This window comes from Xiphophorus couchianus, chromosome 2 (genome assembly GCF_001444195.1).
Source record: "Xiphophorus couchianus chromosome 2, X_couchianus-1.0, whole genome shotgun sequence".
Taxonomy (NCBI): Eukaryota; Metazoa; Chordata; class Actinopteri; order Cyprinodontiformes; family Poeciliidae; genus Xiphophorus; species Xiphophorus couchianus.
In genome coordinates, this window is record NC_040229.1 from 20,904,238 (window position 1) to 20,924,436 (window position 20,199).

At 38.4% G+C, this 20,199-nt stretch overlaps 1 protein-coding gene across 5 annotated transcripts in view; it reads right to left on the reverse strand.

Moving 5' to 3' along the window:
- The window catches only part of abcc8 (ATP-binding cassette, sub-family C (CFTR/MRP), member 8), a 75,202-nt gene extending 55,056 nt beyond the window's left edge, over positions 1 to 20,146 (reverse strand). Inside the window, exons 1-6 of one of the 5 annotated variants that reach the window (XM_028037223.1) lie at positions 19,611 to 20,146; positions 13,945 to 14,107; positions 10,150 to 10,291; positions 7,378 to 7,499; positions 3,310 to 3,476; positions 1,569 to 1,811 (exon numbers count right to left, since the gene is read on the reverse strand). In XM_028037223.1, coding sequence (XP_027893024.1) covers positions 1,569 to 1,811; positions 3,310 to 3,476; positions 7,378 to 7,499; positions 10,150 to 10,291; positions 13,945 to 14,107; positions 19,611 to 19,631 — 858 coding nt within the window. In that variant the 5' untranslated portion in view covers positions 19,632 to 20,146. The remainder of the gene's footprint in view (positions 1 to 1,568; positions 1,812 to 3,309; positions 3,477 to 7,377; positions 7,500 to 10,149; positions 10,292 to 13,944; positions 14,108 to 19,610) is intronic. The other 4 variants (XM_028037238.1, XM_028037215.1, XM_028037207.1 and 1 more) reach the window with 4 other exon arrangements.
- Between the last annotated feature and the right edge of the window lie 53 nt (positions 20,147 to 20,199).

Below are 20,199 nucleotides of genomic sequence, written 5' to 3' on the forward strand. Positions count from 1 at the left end.
GGTTGTTGTGTGTCTTGTCTCTATGGTGCTGTAACTGCGAAATAATTTCCCTGCTGGGATGAATAAAGTAATTCTATTCTATTCTATATTACATATTTTTCTGGAGATTTTCTCTAACAACATTACAGAAATGTCATAACAGTTTAACAATTTATATGCATAATTTTTATAGGAACATTTTCTTTTTTTAAGTGCCAAATAGAAACATTGTAACATTATTTTATCTTTATCATGTAGTGGAGTGTTAAGCAAAACACACCTGCAACATACTTGGATAAATTTTTCTTATTCAAAAGAATGTTGAGTTTTTGTTTCCTTGCTTCCCCCCCAAAAAACAAAATGGAGTTACCAAACAACATAAGTGAAACATTTTCAAGGTGTTTTACCATATAAGTCAAGCTTAGCAACAAACACAATTAGTAGCCACAGCTGAAGATGCAAATTTATTTCCAAGCACACCTCCTTAACTTTTTTATTATTTATTTGTAGTGTCTGTCTGTAGGAAAACAGTTCAATTGTATGGGTGTAAAACCAGAATGGGTCAAAGCATCACTTTTAACTCATCTGCAAAATTCAACAAACCATTAATAGTGTGAATCTGCAATCGCATAACACGGTAAATATAATAAGAGCCATAAATCCACCTAACACCTCTAACAGTGCCAAGAGACAAGCGCTTTGCAACATGTAGCTACAACTAAAAAATTGTAATATAATCTAAAATAAACAGACGGGAATGTAAAGAAACATTGTGCAAACACAGATACAGGACGTGCCTGATTGCATTTTCCTGTTTACACTATCGGAAAGCTTACTGCAAGCCCAAATAAAGTTTAATAATCCCAGAGCAGACCGGGCTGAATCATCTCATGACCTGCTTTCATATGAGAACAGCTGAATAAAGTAGGACTGCAGGGTTCAGAGGTCACTCCCTGCACACGTCACACAGGCTGCATCAAAGATATTCTTCTGAGACATTAAAAACACAAAACTGACAGAGGAAAACTGAATAAATAAAAAAGTGAAGTCGGAGCATCCAGGAAAAAACTTCATACACTCTGAACACAGAATTACTTTGATTTGGTTTAGAGTGGAAAATCTGATTTTGGTTCCCACTTAAGATAATTACATAAAAAAGCAGCTTTAATTTTGTTAGCTTAGATGTGCATCTGCATCCTAGTAGGTTTGGAGTGAATGGACAATCTAGTGTTTTCTAAAGACTCTTGGCTGCACCGGAGTTTAGGGGAATTAGAGAAAAGGAGTTTAAAGACAAAGGCACATAATATTTTTCCTAAGTATTTATTAGTAAAGCATTTTTAAAACCATGTATCATCTTCTTTGAATACACAATTCAAAACTATGTGTTAATAACCACATAAAATCTTGTTAAAATGCACTAAAACAGTTCACTGTTATTCAGGAATTCCAATCATTTGCAGAGTTACTTGTTTAATTCATAACTGAACTGAAAAGCTAAACTCTACAGAAATCTGTATTATCTAATTTTCTCACATAGATCCAAATTTTATGCATTCTGTGACCAGGTGCATGTATCTTTTACAGCTCACCTTCTGCTCTTCAAATTTCTGGCGGAGCTTTATGTAGTTGGTGAGCGCCCGCATGGCGATGGGGAGTTTGCCGATGACCTTCAGGTCAATGGGCCGCCTGTGAGCCGACGTGATGAACGTGTTCATCCACCAGTAGGTGGCTTTAGACAGCAAGTTGACAAACGGCTGCAGGAAACGAACGCCGAGGTCCTGGAGGTCTTCCGGGGGCTTCACTTCTGTCGGATTGGCGAAACACATGTAGCGCTGCGACAGAAAAGAGAGATCTGATTATTGCTCAAATCAGTCCCAAGACATGGCAACAAAGACCGACCGAAATAATTTGGAAAAACCTCTGATTACAGAGAAATCAAAACTTGCAGCAGCTTTTGTTTGGAGAGCTAAAATGCAAAAGACGTGTTATTTAAACACACTATTATTAGTGGGCTTAATCACAGCTGCTGCAAGATAAATCACATTCATTGTACATAGATAACAAGCTGTCTTATAATCCTATGACAACTTGGAAAAGCTGAACCGTTGATAAAAACCTTAGCTGAAGCTTTTAAATTAAATAAAAACTGAGAGTTAAATAATTGACATGATAAGGCTTTCGCACTTACTGTGTGAGGACAGAATAATGTGCTATATATTGCCACATGTATCCGTATTAAGAAATTAAGGGAAATATTAGTAGTTGTATTTAAAGTTAGCTCATGGCATGAACTTGTGTATGATTTAAATGAATGTATAACACAGTTTTTACATTTTTATTTTCCCCATGACGACAGTAAATCTCAAAAAATGAAGTCACAAATAAATCACTGACAAAGAGAATCACATAATCATATAAGTAATATTTAATTTGGATAACAGTTGCAGGTCATATGAAGGCCAGATCACTTAAATCCTTATAACAGAGCAGATAACAAACAGAGCTTCGACAGGCTGAGCGTGATGGAGTTTCTCCCCGGGGAAACCTGCACACTAACAGATGTTTGCTCAGATCTGGGGTTAACACAGATAAACAAGCTAAAGTGTCCACAGGAAAAAGACACACAAGTGTACACTGTACTGGCATTTTCCTTTTTATGCTCAGAAAGGGTCAGGCGGCTAGCTGTAAATGTTAGAAAATGAATAATCTTAACGTGAAGGCACGACTTTGATGTAAAAATTGATCAAATGCTAACAAAAGACATGATTAGGATGCCACTTGAAATAGGTTGAGTTTAAAGGTCTGAAAGACATTTAAACTGTAGGAGACAAATGTCAGCTGCAGCTCTTGTTGTGGTTAATAAACCTGAGAGACTCTTTGCTTTTAAAACGATTCTTTTTGCATTGTTTTTTAATTGAATTGAAATCATGGATGTTTTGATATTTATCCTTTAATCAATTGAAATGCCAATGTTGATGTCTAATTCGTCAACTTTTTGATGCTAATAGTATCACTGTGGACATGTCAGTAGTAAACTTGAAATAAATTTTACCTGCAAAAGTCTGTATTTCTCTATATGTGTGTTGGTACCTAGAAAATACGTGTTTTTGTTGCTTTCACATCAAAGCAGTAATATCCAACCAAACATCACATTCACCAGTATCAATAAATCTATACTAACAGCTCATTAAAACCCACGCAGCAATCCTCCAGCCTAATGATTTCCATCTCAATGCATACTGCATCATAAATCAAACATTATCTTTGCTTAAAAGATGACACACACACACACACACACACCCACACACACACACACACACGAACGCTCACCCTCCCCAGGATGACGTTGATCTCCACAGCCAGTAGAAGTCCATAAAGCAGCACCAGAAGTGCAGTGATGCAGTAGCGGAGCTGCCTGGGGCCGATGCCGTGCTCAGTGTACTTTGCGAACTTGATGGTCTTCATGATGAAAGCCAGCACCCAGTAGATCAGCAGGGCTGTGGAACAATCACAAAGACCAGAGAGAAGCAGCAAATCACAAAGCAAGCAGATAAGATAAAGAAACTGACTGGAGGGCAGCATTTAAGTTAAAAGCCACAATGTTGACAGGATGATGAATCAAAGTGTCAAAACAGTGCCATGGAAAGGTATTTATTACACCATTTATGTCACTTAAAAATCACAAACAATAGTGTATTTTATTCAGATTGTTCCATCCTTGTGTGTAATTTAATGTCAGTATTAATCCAGCTGTTCTGCAAAGGCATCAGAGGTTTGTTGAGAACATTAGTGAACACAGGATCATAAAGACCAAAGGACACAGCAGACAGGTCAGACATATTGCTGGGGAAAGTTTAACCCCTTTACATTCACCCCCAAAACGCTTACATGTGATCCACTGACAGCTAAAGCAGAATTAGGTTATAAAACAACGTCAAAAGCTTTCAGCATCTCATATAGCTCTGTTACAGCCATGATCTGAAAATGGAAACAACATGTCACTGCAACAACATGACATGATGCACTGGCTGCCTATTTATTTAAGGATCAAGTTAAGTTTGGGTTGTTTTTAAGAGTTTTGGTGACTTGTTTAACTTTTAACGGAATGCGAGTTTGACATTGATTGTTATTGCATGTTATTCAGATGTTGTTGTGCTATTAGGACTTAACTCTGTCCTGTAGTTTATCTGGTTTTACCTTGCTTTATAAATAAACACAGCATGGTGTAGCTTAGAGCTCTTTCTAACATGTCAGACCTGGCAGGGAGAACATTACTCAGGGAAGCAGCCAAGAGGCCCAATGAAACTCCAGAGAAGCTGCAAAAATTTACAACTCAGGAGAATCTGATAGCAGGAAAACGATTAGTGGTGCACTCCTCAAATCTTGTAGTAATGGAAAATTGGCAAGAAGAAAGCCATAAGAAATTCAGCCTACAGTACAGTTAACCAAAAGCCCCTAAGAAGACAGCAAAACCACAAACTTCTGCTTTAACATCTACAAAGCGCCACATTTGTGTAAAATAAAGTACATTAAAGGTGGTAGTTTTAACATGGCAAAATATGTAAATGTTTAAAGGGCATAAATACATTTGCAAAGCACTTTAAATGTTTTCTTTTTCACAGTATGCAAGACAGCTTACCTAACTCCCAACCCTAATTTTGTTTCTGGGGGAGTTTATCTTCAGTGCACACCTAGCAGCTTTCAAGGTCACCAATTTTAAAATAGAAGATCAGCGTGTCACTTTTGTTTTATGAGATTTTTTGATAGGATCGCCATCAAGGTCAGCCCAGATGGTTTACTCCAAACTCTGAGAGACTCAAAGTAAAAATAGCAGGGGGAAAAAAAAGCATTTTCTATGTATCGTATTGACAGGGAACATAAGAAAATAGATCAGTGAACAACATCCATCCAAACATTGCTTATATGTTTTGTAATGAAGAACTTTGATGGCATTACTTTATCAGCGTGAGGGTCAGCGCCACAGCCTCCATTTGAAAGATTAATATCTGTCTGGCTGCGACATGGAGACTTAAAGGCAAAGGCAGCTTGGAAACTTCATGGGAGTAAAACAGCAAAGGCTGCATGCAGAAGAATTAATGGAGAGAAAGAAGTAAAGAACAACTACACCAAAGGAAGAGGAGCATCAACAGTGCAATTGTTCCAGGAGATAACGCCAACACGATGAGGCCTGAACTGTGATAGTTTATTCATTTTTCAGCTGAGATCATTAGAAGGCAGATCCCTGAGATCACTGTGTTTCCACAACAAAACATCACAATATTAAATATGCAAACAAGAAAAGAGTTCATTCCTCTCACAAAAAGACTGGAGCACAATTCCCGTAGGCACCTTCTCATAGATATTACCTTCAATCACTAAAACTCTCATCTGAAACTAATGAACTATCCATGTGTAAAATGGCTTCACAACGGCCCACATAACAAAGAATATTCAACATATTCAACACAACAAGAATCCCTATGAGAATAATTCAGAGAAAACTGATCTGTAAAGGCAGACTTGATCAACACTATTGAAGCTGTTGTCACTGCAGCAAAACATGCAGCCATGTTTTTAACAATCATGGTCGTTTTTCCTGTTTATTGTTAGTAAAGCTACAGGTAAGGTCCTATGTTGTCTTTCTTGTTCACATGCTGTTTCTCAGAAGTAAAAAATAATGATTGTAAGATAATCATTATCAACAACACACTAATAATAATAATAATTGTTGAACCACAACACGCAAGATAGGCTGTGCACATTATTTTATTGATTTAACAATTTAGTCTTTTCACTGATAGCAATAATGTTCACAGTGAAATAGAGGCTGTGTCTGCTACTGAAGCTTCCAGGACATGTCCTGTTATTTGCTCTACACTTTGTCTACATCCTATGTTGTATCTCATATATCCACGGTAGTCATTGGACTAGTTCATACATTTCAAAATGTTCAAAGCAACGCAATACGACTTGAAGCACAAGAAGGAGCTACGCTAACCTTAGCCTAACTCTAAAACAAACCGCTAAACATGAAAACATCATCAGGTGGGGACTGAATTAAGTTTACTAAAATCTGACCTGCAGAAATAGTTTTGGGATAAAATATCTGTCACTGTTAGGAAAATTATTGGAAATTATCTGCAGATAATCACAGTCACAATGTTAAGCATGTGATACTGATGGAATATCAAACTGAGACTCCCTGTTTGTGAATTACTCAGGTCAAAAACTGATTTAAAGTTGGATCTTTGGTCCCAGCTCCACCACAAGGACAAATTTACTTCATTTCTTAAGTGATAGCTATTAAGAACCCCAAATAGAAAACAGTCTGTCCTGGAGTTTCAAACATGTGACCTTCAGATACTGTTCATTTACTGTAAATGTTTTTTTTTTGTTTTGCAGTTAGTTTTTTTTTAATCCATTTTGTCTTTCATGCTTATCTCTTGCACACAGTGCAAAATGTGCTGTCGTGAGTACAAGCTGAATTGAAATTGAGTGAAATCTTTCAAACTGATAACCTTTGAAAAACCTTCAGAAAGTCTGGAAAGCTATTGATCGAGATCACTTTACAAGATAACAAGAATGCCTGGGCACTTTGAAACAAAACAGCAAGAACTTAGAGGTAATGTACAACAATCTGCAAAGTACTGAATACTTTATAAACTCAAACGGTGCCAAGACTCATCGCAGTCATGAACATGTCATGACACAGAAAGCAACAACCAGGGCAGCTGGTCATGGTTTTGGGAGTCTGTTAACAAACTATAAGTTCCTATTACAAGTTAATAGCAAATTTTACTTGTTGTGAGAGTAAGCAGAAAATGTAGTTTCTCCTATTGTTAATGGGTTATTAACAAAATTAATTATAACTCTCAGGTGGTTGCTATGGAAAGAATGAAGATTTAACCGCTCCTTAATCTTTCCCTTATCCTCCCCCAGGACTCTTGATAAATAGTGTTGCCACTTTTCAAAAGGAATTATTGATCAGTGAGTTTCTGGTGCTTTAATGCATAATGATCTACCATCTTGTCTCGTGCATGATCTATCATCAATAGCCTAATGCTGCATGACACAGTGAGACAATTTAGTTCTGACAATGGCAGATGCAATTTAAAACCTGAAAAAAATGATTTGATATGAGCACTACTCACTAAATTATAAATTTAGGAATGTATATGAAAAAGGGTGTGTCTCCGTTTAGGTATGAGGTAAGTTTTTTGCTACTTTGTTTTCATCAGGAAAGAAAGCAGCTTTGATTTGTCTTTTCCTAAGCAACAAGATGTCTAACATTTTATGCAAAAATACGGAGAAAACTCCTGTAAAAACTGCAAATTCTGTAGCACTTTATGAGGTTATGTTAGGAGTAGAAACCTCCCTGAGGACTTAAGGAGACTTTACCTAAAAGCAGTTTCGGGAAGTTGGAGGTCTCGATGTTGTGATAGTAGACAATCGATGTGATGCCAGCCATGAAGGCCAGAGCTGCAGGCATGTACAAATGAAGATGGAGAGACACGGTGAACCTAAAAAAGTTCAAACAGAAAAAAAAAACAAGTTAGTAAATACTTCAGAGTGATGACAGAGATGTTGACGATACTCTTGTGTATTTCTGAGATTCAGTGACGATGAGTGGCAGCAGCAGAGATCTTTAAACTCGCCATATGTAAACAAAAACATTTAAATAAAGACTCTCATGACATCAGGCCCTCTTTAGAACAACAGGAAGGTCAGCCTAAAGAGGGAACTGAAGAGGCGAGCAGATGGAGAGCTCTTCCACCCAACTAACAACAACTCACCATCCTCTAGTCTGTGCAAAAGATTGAGGTGCAAAAAGCACAAAAACACACTGACTCACTGCTTTCGACAACAACATGGTGCACAAAGAATCCATACAGAAAGAGAAGAAAAACATTTATTATGTGATCGACTTCTAACATCGCAGATTTATTACACATGTAGGACACTGCATGATATAATTTTACAAATTGAACTGATGGACATGCTGTTGTTTTGGTTCCAGCAGAGCCCAGTAAAGTCGCTGCAGCTCATCGACTTGTTTTTATTTGGCAGCAGGGAGAATTGGGACACAAACTCCAACACTTGGCTCCAGCTGACCTCGCCCTCGTGGTGCCAGCTGCTGGGGAAGCAGGTGGATGACAGGCTCAGTGTTAGAAAACTCAATAACCTCTTCTAACCTCATCCAGCACCCACTGAAATGTCCTCTTGAGTTAATGTCAAACTGCATCGCTTTCCAGAGTCAAATATTTAGAGACTTCATATTTAGAGACTACATTTTAAGTCAAATTTAATGTATAAATACAGATGTTCACAGTGAACCTGGACTATGGATGGTTGTGCAATTGCTTGTAATGTTTAGAAATTTTGCAGTTAAATTTAAACAATCATTTTAATGGGCTTATGTGCAACTTTGTCTTTTAGTTGCCACGTTAGAAGTTATTTAGGGACCAAGCTTTTTCTGAAATCCAGTTTTCAGTAAGCTGAATGATTATAATACTCCAGGAGTTCTCTTGTTTTAACATAAGATCCTCCATCAATGTAGTTCACAATGAACCTTATTCAACCCTACAAATTCATGGTGCATAAACCCCGCAGTGATCTGTGGAGGCCAGACATACCTCCAAACTGTTCTGCAGTAAAACAGAGCTACAAAGTGTACTACATCTTAATATCCCCATAAGCAAAGAGTTTCTTCCAAACAGCATTGACACATTCTCCAATGTGCTTTTTGGACTCCAGAGAAGATCCTCCTTCGATTTCTATCCAGGTCTACCCACGATGCCAAACGTGATCGCTGCACATCGTAGCTAATCCCAATTGAACACTGTTGGGCAAATCCAATAAGGACATTGATGCAGATGATGAATGGTGGCCAGGGAAGTGCCAACTGCAGTTCATTGGATTCGGCTTCCATTGCAGGTAGATAACAGTGTTTGATTAGATAATAAAATCACTCTGAGGAACTACAGCCTCGCAGTAATCAAGAAGAATCCCAGATGAAATTAAATTATAGGGCACACAATAAAACGCAGAAAAGATCAGTTTTCCTCCACAGACGAAAAAGCCAAGAGATTAAACCACTGAGGTGAATTTAATCAACTCTGGGTAAGCTTTTTTTTCTGATGCAGGGACTGATACATTTATTTAAAACTGTAAAACTACCTTTTTCACTTTGTAAATGATCTCAGCTGCCACACTATTATAATTTCAGAAGTGCAGCATTAATGATTACTATGAAATATCACACATATAATCCATTAAAATGAGCAAATGTAGTGAAAAACAATCATTTGTACCCAAAACACAAAAAAAATGATCAGTATACAGCCATGAGAAAAGAATTATGCATACCATTAAATATTTGGTTCTTGTAAAAGCATGTTTACATATTATTGTGAGTTTTTTTTCCATTATTATTATTATTTATCTCTGGAGAAGAAAGTAATTTTAATAACAGATAGACATGAAATATCTGGTTGTACTCAGCAATTGCCTTGTTGCTGAAAAAATGCTATATAAATAAAACTACCCTACCTTACCTTACCTCATAAAATAAAAGATATAAATAAAAATGCTTTTTCTAGACAAGGAAAAATGATGACCCTCTTAACTAAAATAGCTTCAGTGAGACTCTTCCTAGAGCTTCTTATATAAATTTGAGAATAGTTTTTCCCAATCATCACCATCGGTTATGAGATATTTGAGGGATTTCTTTAATGTACAGCCAGTCCTTGGTGGATTATCTGGCATGTTTTTAGTTTTTAATCATTGTCATGTTGAGAATTCAGTTCTGCTTCACTAAAGTACTAAAGTACTAAAGTATTTCCAATCCATGGCACATCCACCTCTAAGAATCACAGCTTTTTTCCAGGAACGCTGTTTTGGTTTATGCTGAACATAAACTAATTTATTCCTCACCAAAAATTCCATTTTGAAATTTACATATTAAACATTTTTCTCAGTTTTTAATGTTTTTTTTTTCTTCCACTTAAAATTTTTGGTATTGTTAAATATTATTAAATATTCATAAGTTTCTATAGCTTGCAAAACACATTGCTATTCATAGGATGCCTTGTTTTTTTTTCACAAGAGTGCAACCTGTGTGGCTGAAATTATAGCGAGACAACAAAATTACAGTATTTGGGTTTGACATACCCGTCGGAGACGATGCCTTCTGCAATCTCACAGACGAGGATGAAGAGCAGGACGAAGGTGAGGAGCCAGCGCATGTTGTGTCCAGGAAAGTGAAGCCAGGTGCTGTGATGGATGTGAACCTTTGAACTCTGGCTGCCCCAACCTGAAACCAGAAAGACACATTCTAATGAAAATATCAGACGTTATCCGAGACGTAGACCTCAGCATCTTAAAAACAGACAATGATTGTGTAAGATAGAATAAGATAACTCAGATTTTATTATCTGTGTTAATATGAGTAGATAAACTTGTGCTTTGGAAAAATAACCTTGTTGACTTTATGCCCTGTGTGTATTAGTAGTTACCTAATTACAAACTATAATCTGTAAAGAAGGTTGAATAATTTAGATAATAAACGACAAAAATGGCCGCCTGCCAGAGTTTAAGAAGCTTGCTTCATAACCCTCTTAAATACACTGGGCGATCCCTGGCAGGCGGTGAAAGCAGCTGTATGGCTGCCAACCTCAGAATGGTGCTTCAGCCATTTGCTGTATTATTGTCACTTGGACAGATGTTGGCTTTAACTCAGAGCATAAAATAAGCAAGGGTGAGTCATCAAAAAGCAGTTCATGTGATAAATATCAACCTCTGCTGTAGAAAAACTCTTGACTTATGATGTTACATAAGAGACTCTAGTGCTTTTGGCACTTTTGCCAGTTTATTTCACTCTGAAGTGTTGGCACAGACTGATCTGCAGCACGTCTTTTCCTCCTCAGCTCTTTTTCACACATGCAAATTCATTCACTCTGCTCAAGCGCTGTTCACAGAAAAATGAAGTCAAATATTGTGGAAAATGGGCATAAATCATTCTGCTGCTTTCGCTGCATATGCAAAAGCTGAACTAATTTACATCAGACAAAATGTGTAGATGTCAAGAAATCGCTGGCTGCTTGGTTGAGGCTCATCTATCAGCAGTTTTGGAGGGTTTGGAAATGACTGAGCTTAAATAATCCTCCTCTCTGCTTGGCTCTGTGATGCTAAAGGTCTCTTGGTGAATACCTGTCCATCTCCCCAGTCTTTATTTGAACACTAGCCTTTATGTAACTCTGTGAATTGGTGAGCACCAGCTGAGAAAGACATTGCACAGCTTCAGGCACAATGGAGTGCATCAGGCATCAGGCATCATATAAACAGGTCTCTGACTATAAAAGGTTTTGTCAGGTGAGCCGAGAAGATTTCGCACCCCCCGAGGTTTGTCTTTAGTGGAGAGGGTGTTGATGAAAGCACATCAGCACAGGGTGGCTGAAAACCCTGCAGGTTTATTATTCGCTTAAAGGTTTTTTTCTTTTAGCTACAATTTGTGCTTTAACCCTTTGAGGATTTTCAAGGATTTATTTAGATTTTGATGGTGAAAAACAAGTGGAAATGGTCTTATGCCCGGGTCATGCATGTTGTTTACACATACTAATCAGTGGTGTTAAGGTGTTTTGGTCTTTTATTTAAATGTTTGGTTTTCATGTAATTCTTTATCGACAGTGGAATGACACATAAATATGATTGCAACAATTTTTAAAGACAAAAAAATATAATTTATCAAACATGATCAACTAACTATACACAAACTCTCACTTATATTTAACAAAATGCTGCTTCCTAAGTTGCATCCGAACCTCATGTGTTTTTACCACAATTCTGACTGAATATTTGTTCTCTCTTCTTGGTAGAAATGGAGGATTTCCTTTAACTTGGTTTGTTTCTTAGAACTAGTTCAAAAATAAGACTTTTTTTTAGATATTGTTCTATTTTAGAACCAAACTGTGTTCAGGTTTGAAGCATCTGACCCAAACTCAAACCTTAATTGCAAAGTAATTTATTTGGATGTTCAAGAGCAACCAGTATTGCTATCCAAAGTGAAGAGCTGATATAATGAGATAGTGTGGAAATTTGCCCCTGCCTACTGGGAAGAAGGAGGAATACCATTGACTTCACCTCAAATCAGCAGCTTTATAGTGGAAACTTGGAAATATCTATCATGTATTGTGAGTACAGAGGATCCGAATGCAAGCAGGAGACACACAAAATGACACATAACTTAAAATTAGCAAGTTAAACAAACGCAAACACTCCTACTAATCATAAGAACTCAAAGATGATAATCCCAAACAGGTTCTGAAAGGATAAACCCAATTTCTATTAAGCTTCTGACATAATCCCTACATTAAAGTGAATTTATGAATTAATCCTAAATTCCAAGATTAAACCAGGAAACACATTAATTTCAAGTAACCCCTCATTTCGAATTAGCAGATAGATCAAGTATCCATTGTTTGACTTATCTTCTAATCTTCTGCATTAATCAATTTAGACATTTTGATCCCACTCTGAAAGAAAATAACGTCTAAAGTCGGACTTGTCAGTGGAGAAGCCTGAGTGTGTGTGGTCACAGCAGTGAAGTGTGCAGAGAGCCTTGTTACACTCCACTGATGACACTAATAGAAAGGCTAGCAGCCAGGAAGGTGAGCCATGGATGTGTAACCTAACGCCAGCATCATTTTTGCCTCTGTGTCCTGCAGCACATAACATCAGGAGGATCACACTGGCTAGTCGAATGCAGCTCTGTGAAGGTGTTTTGTTCGAAGGCGTCAGTGTAGATTATCAGTCATGAAGGTCAAGCTTCAATAAGAGACGACTGAACTTATTTACTTGACTCTTGACATTCTTTTAATCTACAATTCTTATACAGGATACAGAAAGTATGGCCTTCAAGGACATTTGGACTTAAAATGCGGTTACTCCGGTCCGCGCTGTGTTCCTGTTTCTGTTTCTTGTTTTTAATGGTTTTAAGTCTGATGTGTACAAGCTTAAACTGGATTAGGTTCTAAAATAATATACATTGTTGAACATCTGTCAGAGCACAGTTAAATCCATCATTAGAACATTAAAGGGTTTGGCACAACAACAGAGAAGAGACAAAGAAAAGAGCTAACGACAGAAAACAAGTAGAAGTCTTTTTTGTGGTTTGCCAAAAGTCACAGCATATATGTGGGAGAAGATGATCTTTCCAAATTAAATTAAAAAATAAAACTATTTTTTGGTGGAAATCTAAGCACAGTAGTTACCTCTGAACACAGTATCCCAACAATAAGTCATAGTGGTGGAAGAATCATGTTATGGTAGACAGATTGACATTTGGCCAAAGTGTTTTTCTTTAAGAGCGATTGGGAATCTAGTCAGTGTTGACAGGGAGATATAAATACTGTGAGAAAACCCTTTAGAGGCCACAAAATACTTGAGACTGAGGAGGACGTTTAGCTTCCAACAGGACAAGAGACTTAGACAACACATTTTAATGTCTAGATGTGTAAAGCTGGTGGAGAATTGACCCAAAAGACTTGAAACTGTAACCAAAGCTAAAGGTGGTAGTGCAAAATACTGAGTCAGAGAGGCCAAGTACATGATATGCCACACTTTTCAGATTTTAATTTGTAAGAATCTGCATTGAAGTTATTTTTATTGTACCAATATGCATTTCATCCTCCCTTATTTGCTTTAGCTTTGAGAAATAATAAGCAATGAAAGGAGCTTATTAATCAACCATGATTAGTTAAGATATTTAGACTCGGTACAAGAAACAAGCTATCAGCAGAGTTAACATGGAAAGGTAAACAAACTGGAAGAGAGACAATAGCAAGGGCACGCAGAGAACAAGTAGGAACCTATCGATCTGCTTGTGCTCACATCCTGTGTGGATGCTGAGTGTGTGATAGCTGTGCAGATCAGTGCAGTGTGAGGATCCAACCGTCCTGCTAGACTCACCAATGAAGAGGATGGGAAAAGTGATGAAGAGGAGAAAAACATGTGGGACCACGTTGAGTGCATCGAGGAAGCAGCCGTTGTTGAGAACGCCCCTGTCCACATTGTAGGCCGACGAGTTGTTCTCACTCCCACAGAAAGCCAAGGACATGGTGGATCCGGGGCTCTGTCAGGAGGAAATGCCGAGGAAAAAAGGTGGAGAAAGAGGAGAAGGAAGAGGGGAAGACCAGAGACAGAGGAGAGGAGGGGAGAATTTAAGGCTGACGCTTTCAGAGTATGTTGTCTGTTCAAAGGCAACACCGCATCTTCAGATCCTGCAAATTCCCAGCGTGACCTCCTTTCGTTCTGATTCAGCTCCAAAATATCAGATCCAGTGGAAACTAGGAGACAGAGTCAGAGTCCAGTGCAGCAGCAGCAGCAGCAGCTCCCTCTCCTCTCTGACTGCCTAAGCAGCTTTTCCCATGTTGGTGAGAAACATCTGCATCCCGTCCGACTGCAGGCTGCTGACATCCTCTAAGTCTGAAGCTTTGTGCACAGCTCTGCACGCCCCGGTAGGACGCATTCAGACACCCTCATATCGCACACAAACAGGCTCACATGCAGAGCAGCGGCGGCATTCTGCAGTACGCCAGCTATTCCTGTCTCTTTAGAGTTCAAAGTCGACCTTGGATGACGATAGGAAAGGAGGGCAGAGAGTGCAGGCGTGCTGGAAGTGTAAGTAAGAAACACTAAATGCTGTGGATGAAGGCAGGGGAGAACAGAGAGAGGGAAGGAAAAGAGACGGGGGGGTTTCAGCTGCTGGATGAACAGTGCAAACGTCACATCAGAGGTACGTGAGAGGCATGAGCAACTGCTTATAACCTGGCTCAGAACGGCACATTTTCAGGGGCGTGCATTATCCTACGCTTCATTCCTTTATTTAATGCTATGCCTGGGATATAATGGGCTGTGCGGGGTCATTGAAATATTTCTGAATTTTAGGAATAGGTTGCATTGTGCCTCAAAGTCTTGCCGGTAGCGTAGTGGCAGCTGATTCATGGAGGGATAAGAAGAGACCACATGGGAGCGGAGTTTTGATAATCCATCTGTGGACAAGAATTACCTCACGAGATTTTCTTAGCAGTAAAAACAATTCATGCTTAATGTTTTCCGTGTTGATCCTGATTATGTCAGGCAGATAAGCCTAATATAATAAGTAATTCACACAAGTGTGAAAAAACAAAGCTGAAAATATTTTCTCAAGCATGCTCTGCAGCTTTTAAACACTTAAGTCAAAGCCAAAAGGACTTAAAATGTAAGTTGGAGGTTTTACTAAATATTAAAAATGTCGAGCAGAGGTAAAAATTTGTCACTTAAAGACACTTCTGCATTTACATGTTCTGTTTTCATGTGCTTACTGAAAAATCCAGATGTGTGTAGGAGGGAATGATTGCATTTTCCATTTGAAAAAGACTCACTATGTCTGCTGTTATATAACACAATGCTGAGTCATACACCTGCAGAAGTTTTCCCAACATTTACATCAGAGCCCCGTCATAATTAGTTTCGGGAAAGGAAAAAAAAATGCTGGGTCAGTATTCAGGGATCTCAACTTATTTCCTAAGACTATTCTTTAAATAAGTTCTAGCTGCTTGATAAAAATGTAGAAATTGTGTCACACAGTCTGTTCAACAAAGGGGCACAGATCTTTACAAGCAGCTCAGTTCAGCATGAATAGAGTAAGCTTCTCACTGGATGATGGTGGAGCGAAGCAGCAATATCACAGTTCACTTTATCTCAACATACAAGGATATTGCTTGATTACATTACTTCATCTAACTTCAGTCAAATACAAAAGAAATATGCCAAAGTATTTATACTCTGAACTTTTTACCATTTTGTCATGTTGTAATGCATAATTATGAAATGAAAGGAAAGTTAAATATAAATCTGAAAATTGAGGAGAGCATTGGGATTCATTCAGCTGCATTTCTTTTGGAGAATGTTCAACAGAATTGGACACAAGATTTCAGAAGTTCTCCTTTGCATATTCAAATCCTAAATAGATCACGGTTGGTCGGGTCGGAGAGCGTCTGTTTCAAGTCACAACAGAGATTCTTAGTTGGAGTATGGACTGGATTCAGCTCCTTCAGTATTCACATCAAATGTAAACCAGCTTTCCTGCACCTGAAGAAGAAAAGCTTCCTATCTTTATGATGCTGCAACCACCAAGTTTCACCCTGGGTGATGCGTGTTCACAGTGATGTGCAGTTCTCTGCCACATGAGGCATTTTCCAGAAAAACTACTTTGATCTCATCTGACATAGCGCCTTGTCCTGCATGTTCATTGTGTTCCCTCCATGGCTTTTGTCAAACTTCAAACAGGACCTCCCACGGATTACTGTCAACGATAGCTGCATTTTTTACCACTTTTCTTTAAAAAACATAATTATGGAGAGTAAAACTTCTAATATTTGTGCTTTCAACAATTTCTTCCATCTGAGCTGTTAATCTCTGCAGCTCCTCCACAGTTGGGCCTCTTGGCTGCTTTTTGCTTAATTAATGCTTAATTAATGCTTTTCTTGTCTGATGTGTCAGTTTAGGTGGATATATTGGTTTCATTGGTTCCTATTTAGGGGTGCCAGAGTGAAGAGGGTTGAATACAAATGCATGACACACTTGTCAGATTTTATTTGTAAAAGAGCATCCATAATTCTTCTTCCAATTCACAATTAGGTCTATGTCGGTCTACAAAATCCCTATAGACCAGAGGTGCCCAAACTTTTTGAGACAAAGATCTACTTTTTCTCTCACCAGCCAGCTGAGATCTATCTCATGACACAAAGACATAAAAATTGTAAATTAAACTCTATTGACTTATTTTATATGCGAATATACATCAGTTATAGCAGAAATATTAAAGTGATAGAAAACCTAATGCAGTTTCTTCCTCAGTGGGATTCTGACACTGGGAGGAGGTTACTGGTTTCTCAGTCACAAGCTGGTTGCAAACCTGAGGCCAGCAGGTGTCAGTCAGTTATGGTAGATCTGAAATTTGGTTTGATGACGTCAATATGAGAAGCTACAGACTGATAGGAGGAACCAAAGAGCTCTGTAAAGGTAAAGGCAAATCTTCTTAAGTTGGGATATAATTCATCTAATTTCACATAATTACCACGGTAGAAGCCATTTGTTTGTTAAAATTTAATTAAATATATTTGTTCTATTTGATGTTTGTTATGAATGACGTAAACTCACAAACGAACGAGGTAATTAGTCCAACGTTTAGAAACTACAGCGGCTGTAATGCGCCACAGCAAAGGGAAACAAAGGTAAAATAACCCGAACAGGTGATCAACTCAAAACCACTCTTACCTTTTTACTCTCTCGCTCTCTCTCTTTGTAGTTTAAGCACACCTGTTACCGTGGCAACCGCCTGCGCCCCACAAGACGAGCCAAGATTACCTTAAAAACATAACATTCAGTCGGTTACGATATCAAGTTTCCAGGCTTGATATTTATTTCTCGGTTATTAATCAGCGCTTCCCTGAACACAGCGATGGTTGATTAACTAATTTAAACTCCTGCTCTGACTCAGTCAGTCGGTCTTTGAGTCCTTTTTTTTTTTTTTTTTTTGGTAATAAACACCTTGTTGAAACAATAATTACTGAGAATATACATTTTAACAAGTTTTGTTGATTTTTTTTTTTTTAAAAAAGATTCTTCTTTAATGAAGAACGTTTAGGATCTTAGTGAATATTTTTGATAAGCGCGTCAGAAGAGGAAGTGCTTTGTCTCAGCGTCCTGGCGGCGTTCAGTTTGTCACCTACTGAGGAGATCGACTCAAAACCTTCCAGCGGTCGACGTATTGAGCAACCCTGCTGCAGACCAACAGGCGTTGTATTTTAAGGCACTGACATAGAAGGCATGCTAGAGGGAAAATAATTCACTTGGTGCTTCGTTTTAACTCACAGTAAAGGAAGGTCACATTGACTCCCCTCTGCTCTCGCATCCTGAGCACAAAGCTGATTTCCTTTAAAAGGATAACATAGTAGCACCTGGAGAAAAACGCAGAGTAAATGAAATACCTCACAAGTCCAGTAAGAAAAAAAACAACTTAAAACACTGATTTATAAAGGGTTCAGCAAGAAAGGTCAACAGTTTGATCACATTTCTTTGATTCCAATTGTAATTTTTCAATTAAAAACATAGAGATTTTTGCAATAATGAACACAGAGTACTGTGCACATGTTTCATACCACCCCCTAATTAACCTGTTTATGTTTTCTAACGACATATTTCACATTTTTCTTTGGACTTTGGCTTTTGTTTCTCTATTTCCAGGCTCGTGCTTGTACCTGATGACAGCCAATTGGGCCACATTTTTCTAAAGTTAGAAATGTGGAGGGAAAAAAAGGAAGTTTCACAGATTCAAGTCATCACATTAGAATGTCTTTGTGAGAGGCTGAAGATCAAGTCAAAAAGTCTCACAACACTGGAGAATCCCTTGAGTTCAGGCAAAATGTTATGATTGACAGGTGGAAATCAAATACAACTCGATTGAAAAAGAGCATAACGTTAATAGGAAGATTATACTTCTGGGGGGAAAATAATCAAAGAATGATTTGAAAATAATTGACTGATGTCACTAATTGAGAGAATTAAATATGGTTCATGTACAGTTTCTCATAGTTTCCCCTTTTTAAAAAAGCTTTTTATGTCTAATATATATACTTTTTCTTCAAATATCCAAATGTAATATATTCATATTTGCATAAAGCAGAAAAGTTGAGAAAGAGCAGATGTTTTCTTCATTTTCTTTCCATTTGGTTGTAAGAAAAGAAAAGCAACCTATCTCGAAATCAATTACATGTAACGTGAAGGAGTTGGTCGGTTTATAGCCTGATAAGTTAAAGTCAAACAAAATTTAATTTCTACAAATAATTTTTACCTAAAATAATAAAAATGAACTATCCCATCCAATGACCTTGGGTGAGTTAAAGCACCAGGTGGACATAAACACCGAGGAGGATAAAGGAAGCAGTGTCCGCTCAAATTGGGAGGAGCAACGCTATTAGACCCGCATATCACGGGGCTTGCAGTAGGAGGTCCTAAAATCCACAAATACCACAATAGTATTTGGACAAAGCTTTACTTATGTACTTTCTTCAAACTTCACCATTATTACTGTCTGGACAGAATGTAACATTCAAGTGCGCGTTCTTGGGGGTAAGATAGGTGAAGATTGAGTGATGGGTAAACAATGGGTCATTTTTTAAAATTATTTTTATTTTAGGTGGCATGTGGAAGAGGAAGGCGGGGTGTCATCATATGCTCTCCGTCTGCTGTGACAGCCAAAAAAAATTATTAAAGGCTGCACACTCTCCCATAATTTACCCCCTGACCAGAATCCCGGTGATGTATGATCCTATTTCTGTATCACTGGATAAAATACGACCCGAAACGACTTGCATCGACATTAAACTGGAGTGGATTGTTTAAATTTATGTGGGCGACCTAGTTAAATTACAAGATCTGTCTCCCTCTTGCATATTTCCCACGTGCATTAATAGCATGAGCACTAAATAACCTATTGCTGCAGCCATTTGATGGACAACGCGGATGCAACTCTTCTGTTTAAACAAAGGAAGTGTTTCTCTGATGAGTGCCCAGGTGATACCAGCACTTACCGGTTTGTATCGTGAGATCATTGTTGCAGCCCCTGACTTCAGCAACAGTCTTTAACGGTGTCACGTCCGTCGGTGAGAGGACAAAGAAGCACGATATCCCAAACTGCTGTCGTTCATGTGTTCAGAGCGCCGTCGAGCTCCTCGCTGTCCTGCCTGCGTCTGAGCGCCCGGCCGCGGGCGGCGGTTTGCATCCGGATGCTGGGAGCTGTCCACGGTGCTGAACCCGGGGCTCGTGGAGGGGGAGGAGGTGTGGAAGGAGGAGCAGGAGGAGGAAGAAGAAGGAGGGATGGGGGCAGATCATACAAGGCCACCTTTGGAATCTGTCATGGACTGTAGCAGCAGGAGGTCAGAAAGCCAAGCTCACAAACGCGACGAGGACCGCAAAAAGCGGTTATATAAGACCGGAGGGTTGGCTGTCCGATAAGCAAACCCAACTCATGTACTGTTAACACTCGACCTCTTTTTTCTCTGTTTTCCAATTTTTGAAAAAAGCATAAATAAAAACAATGACATTAGTTCTGCATGACATGTTAGCCAACATCAAGCTTATCCAAAAAAAATAACACAATCTAAATTATGGCCTGTCGCT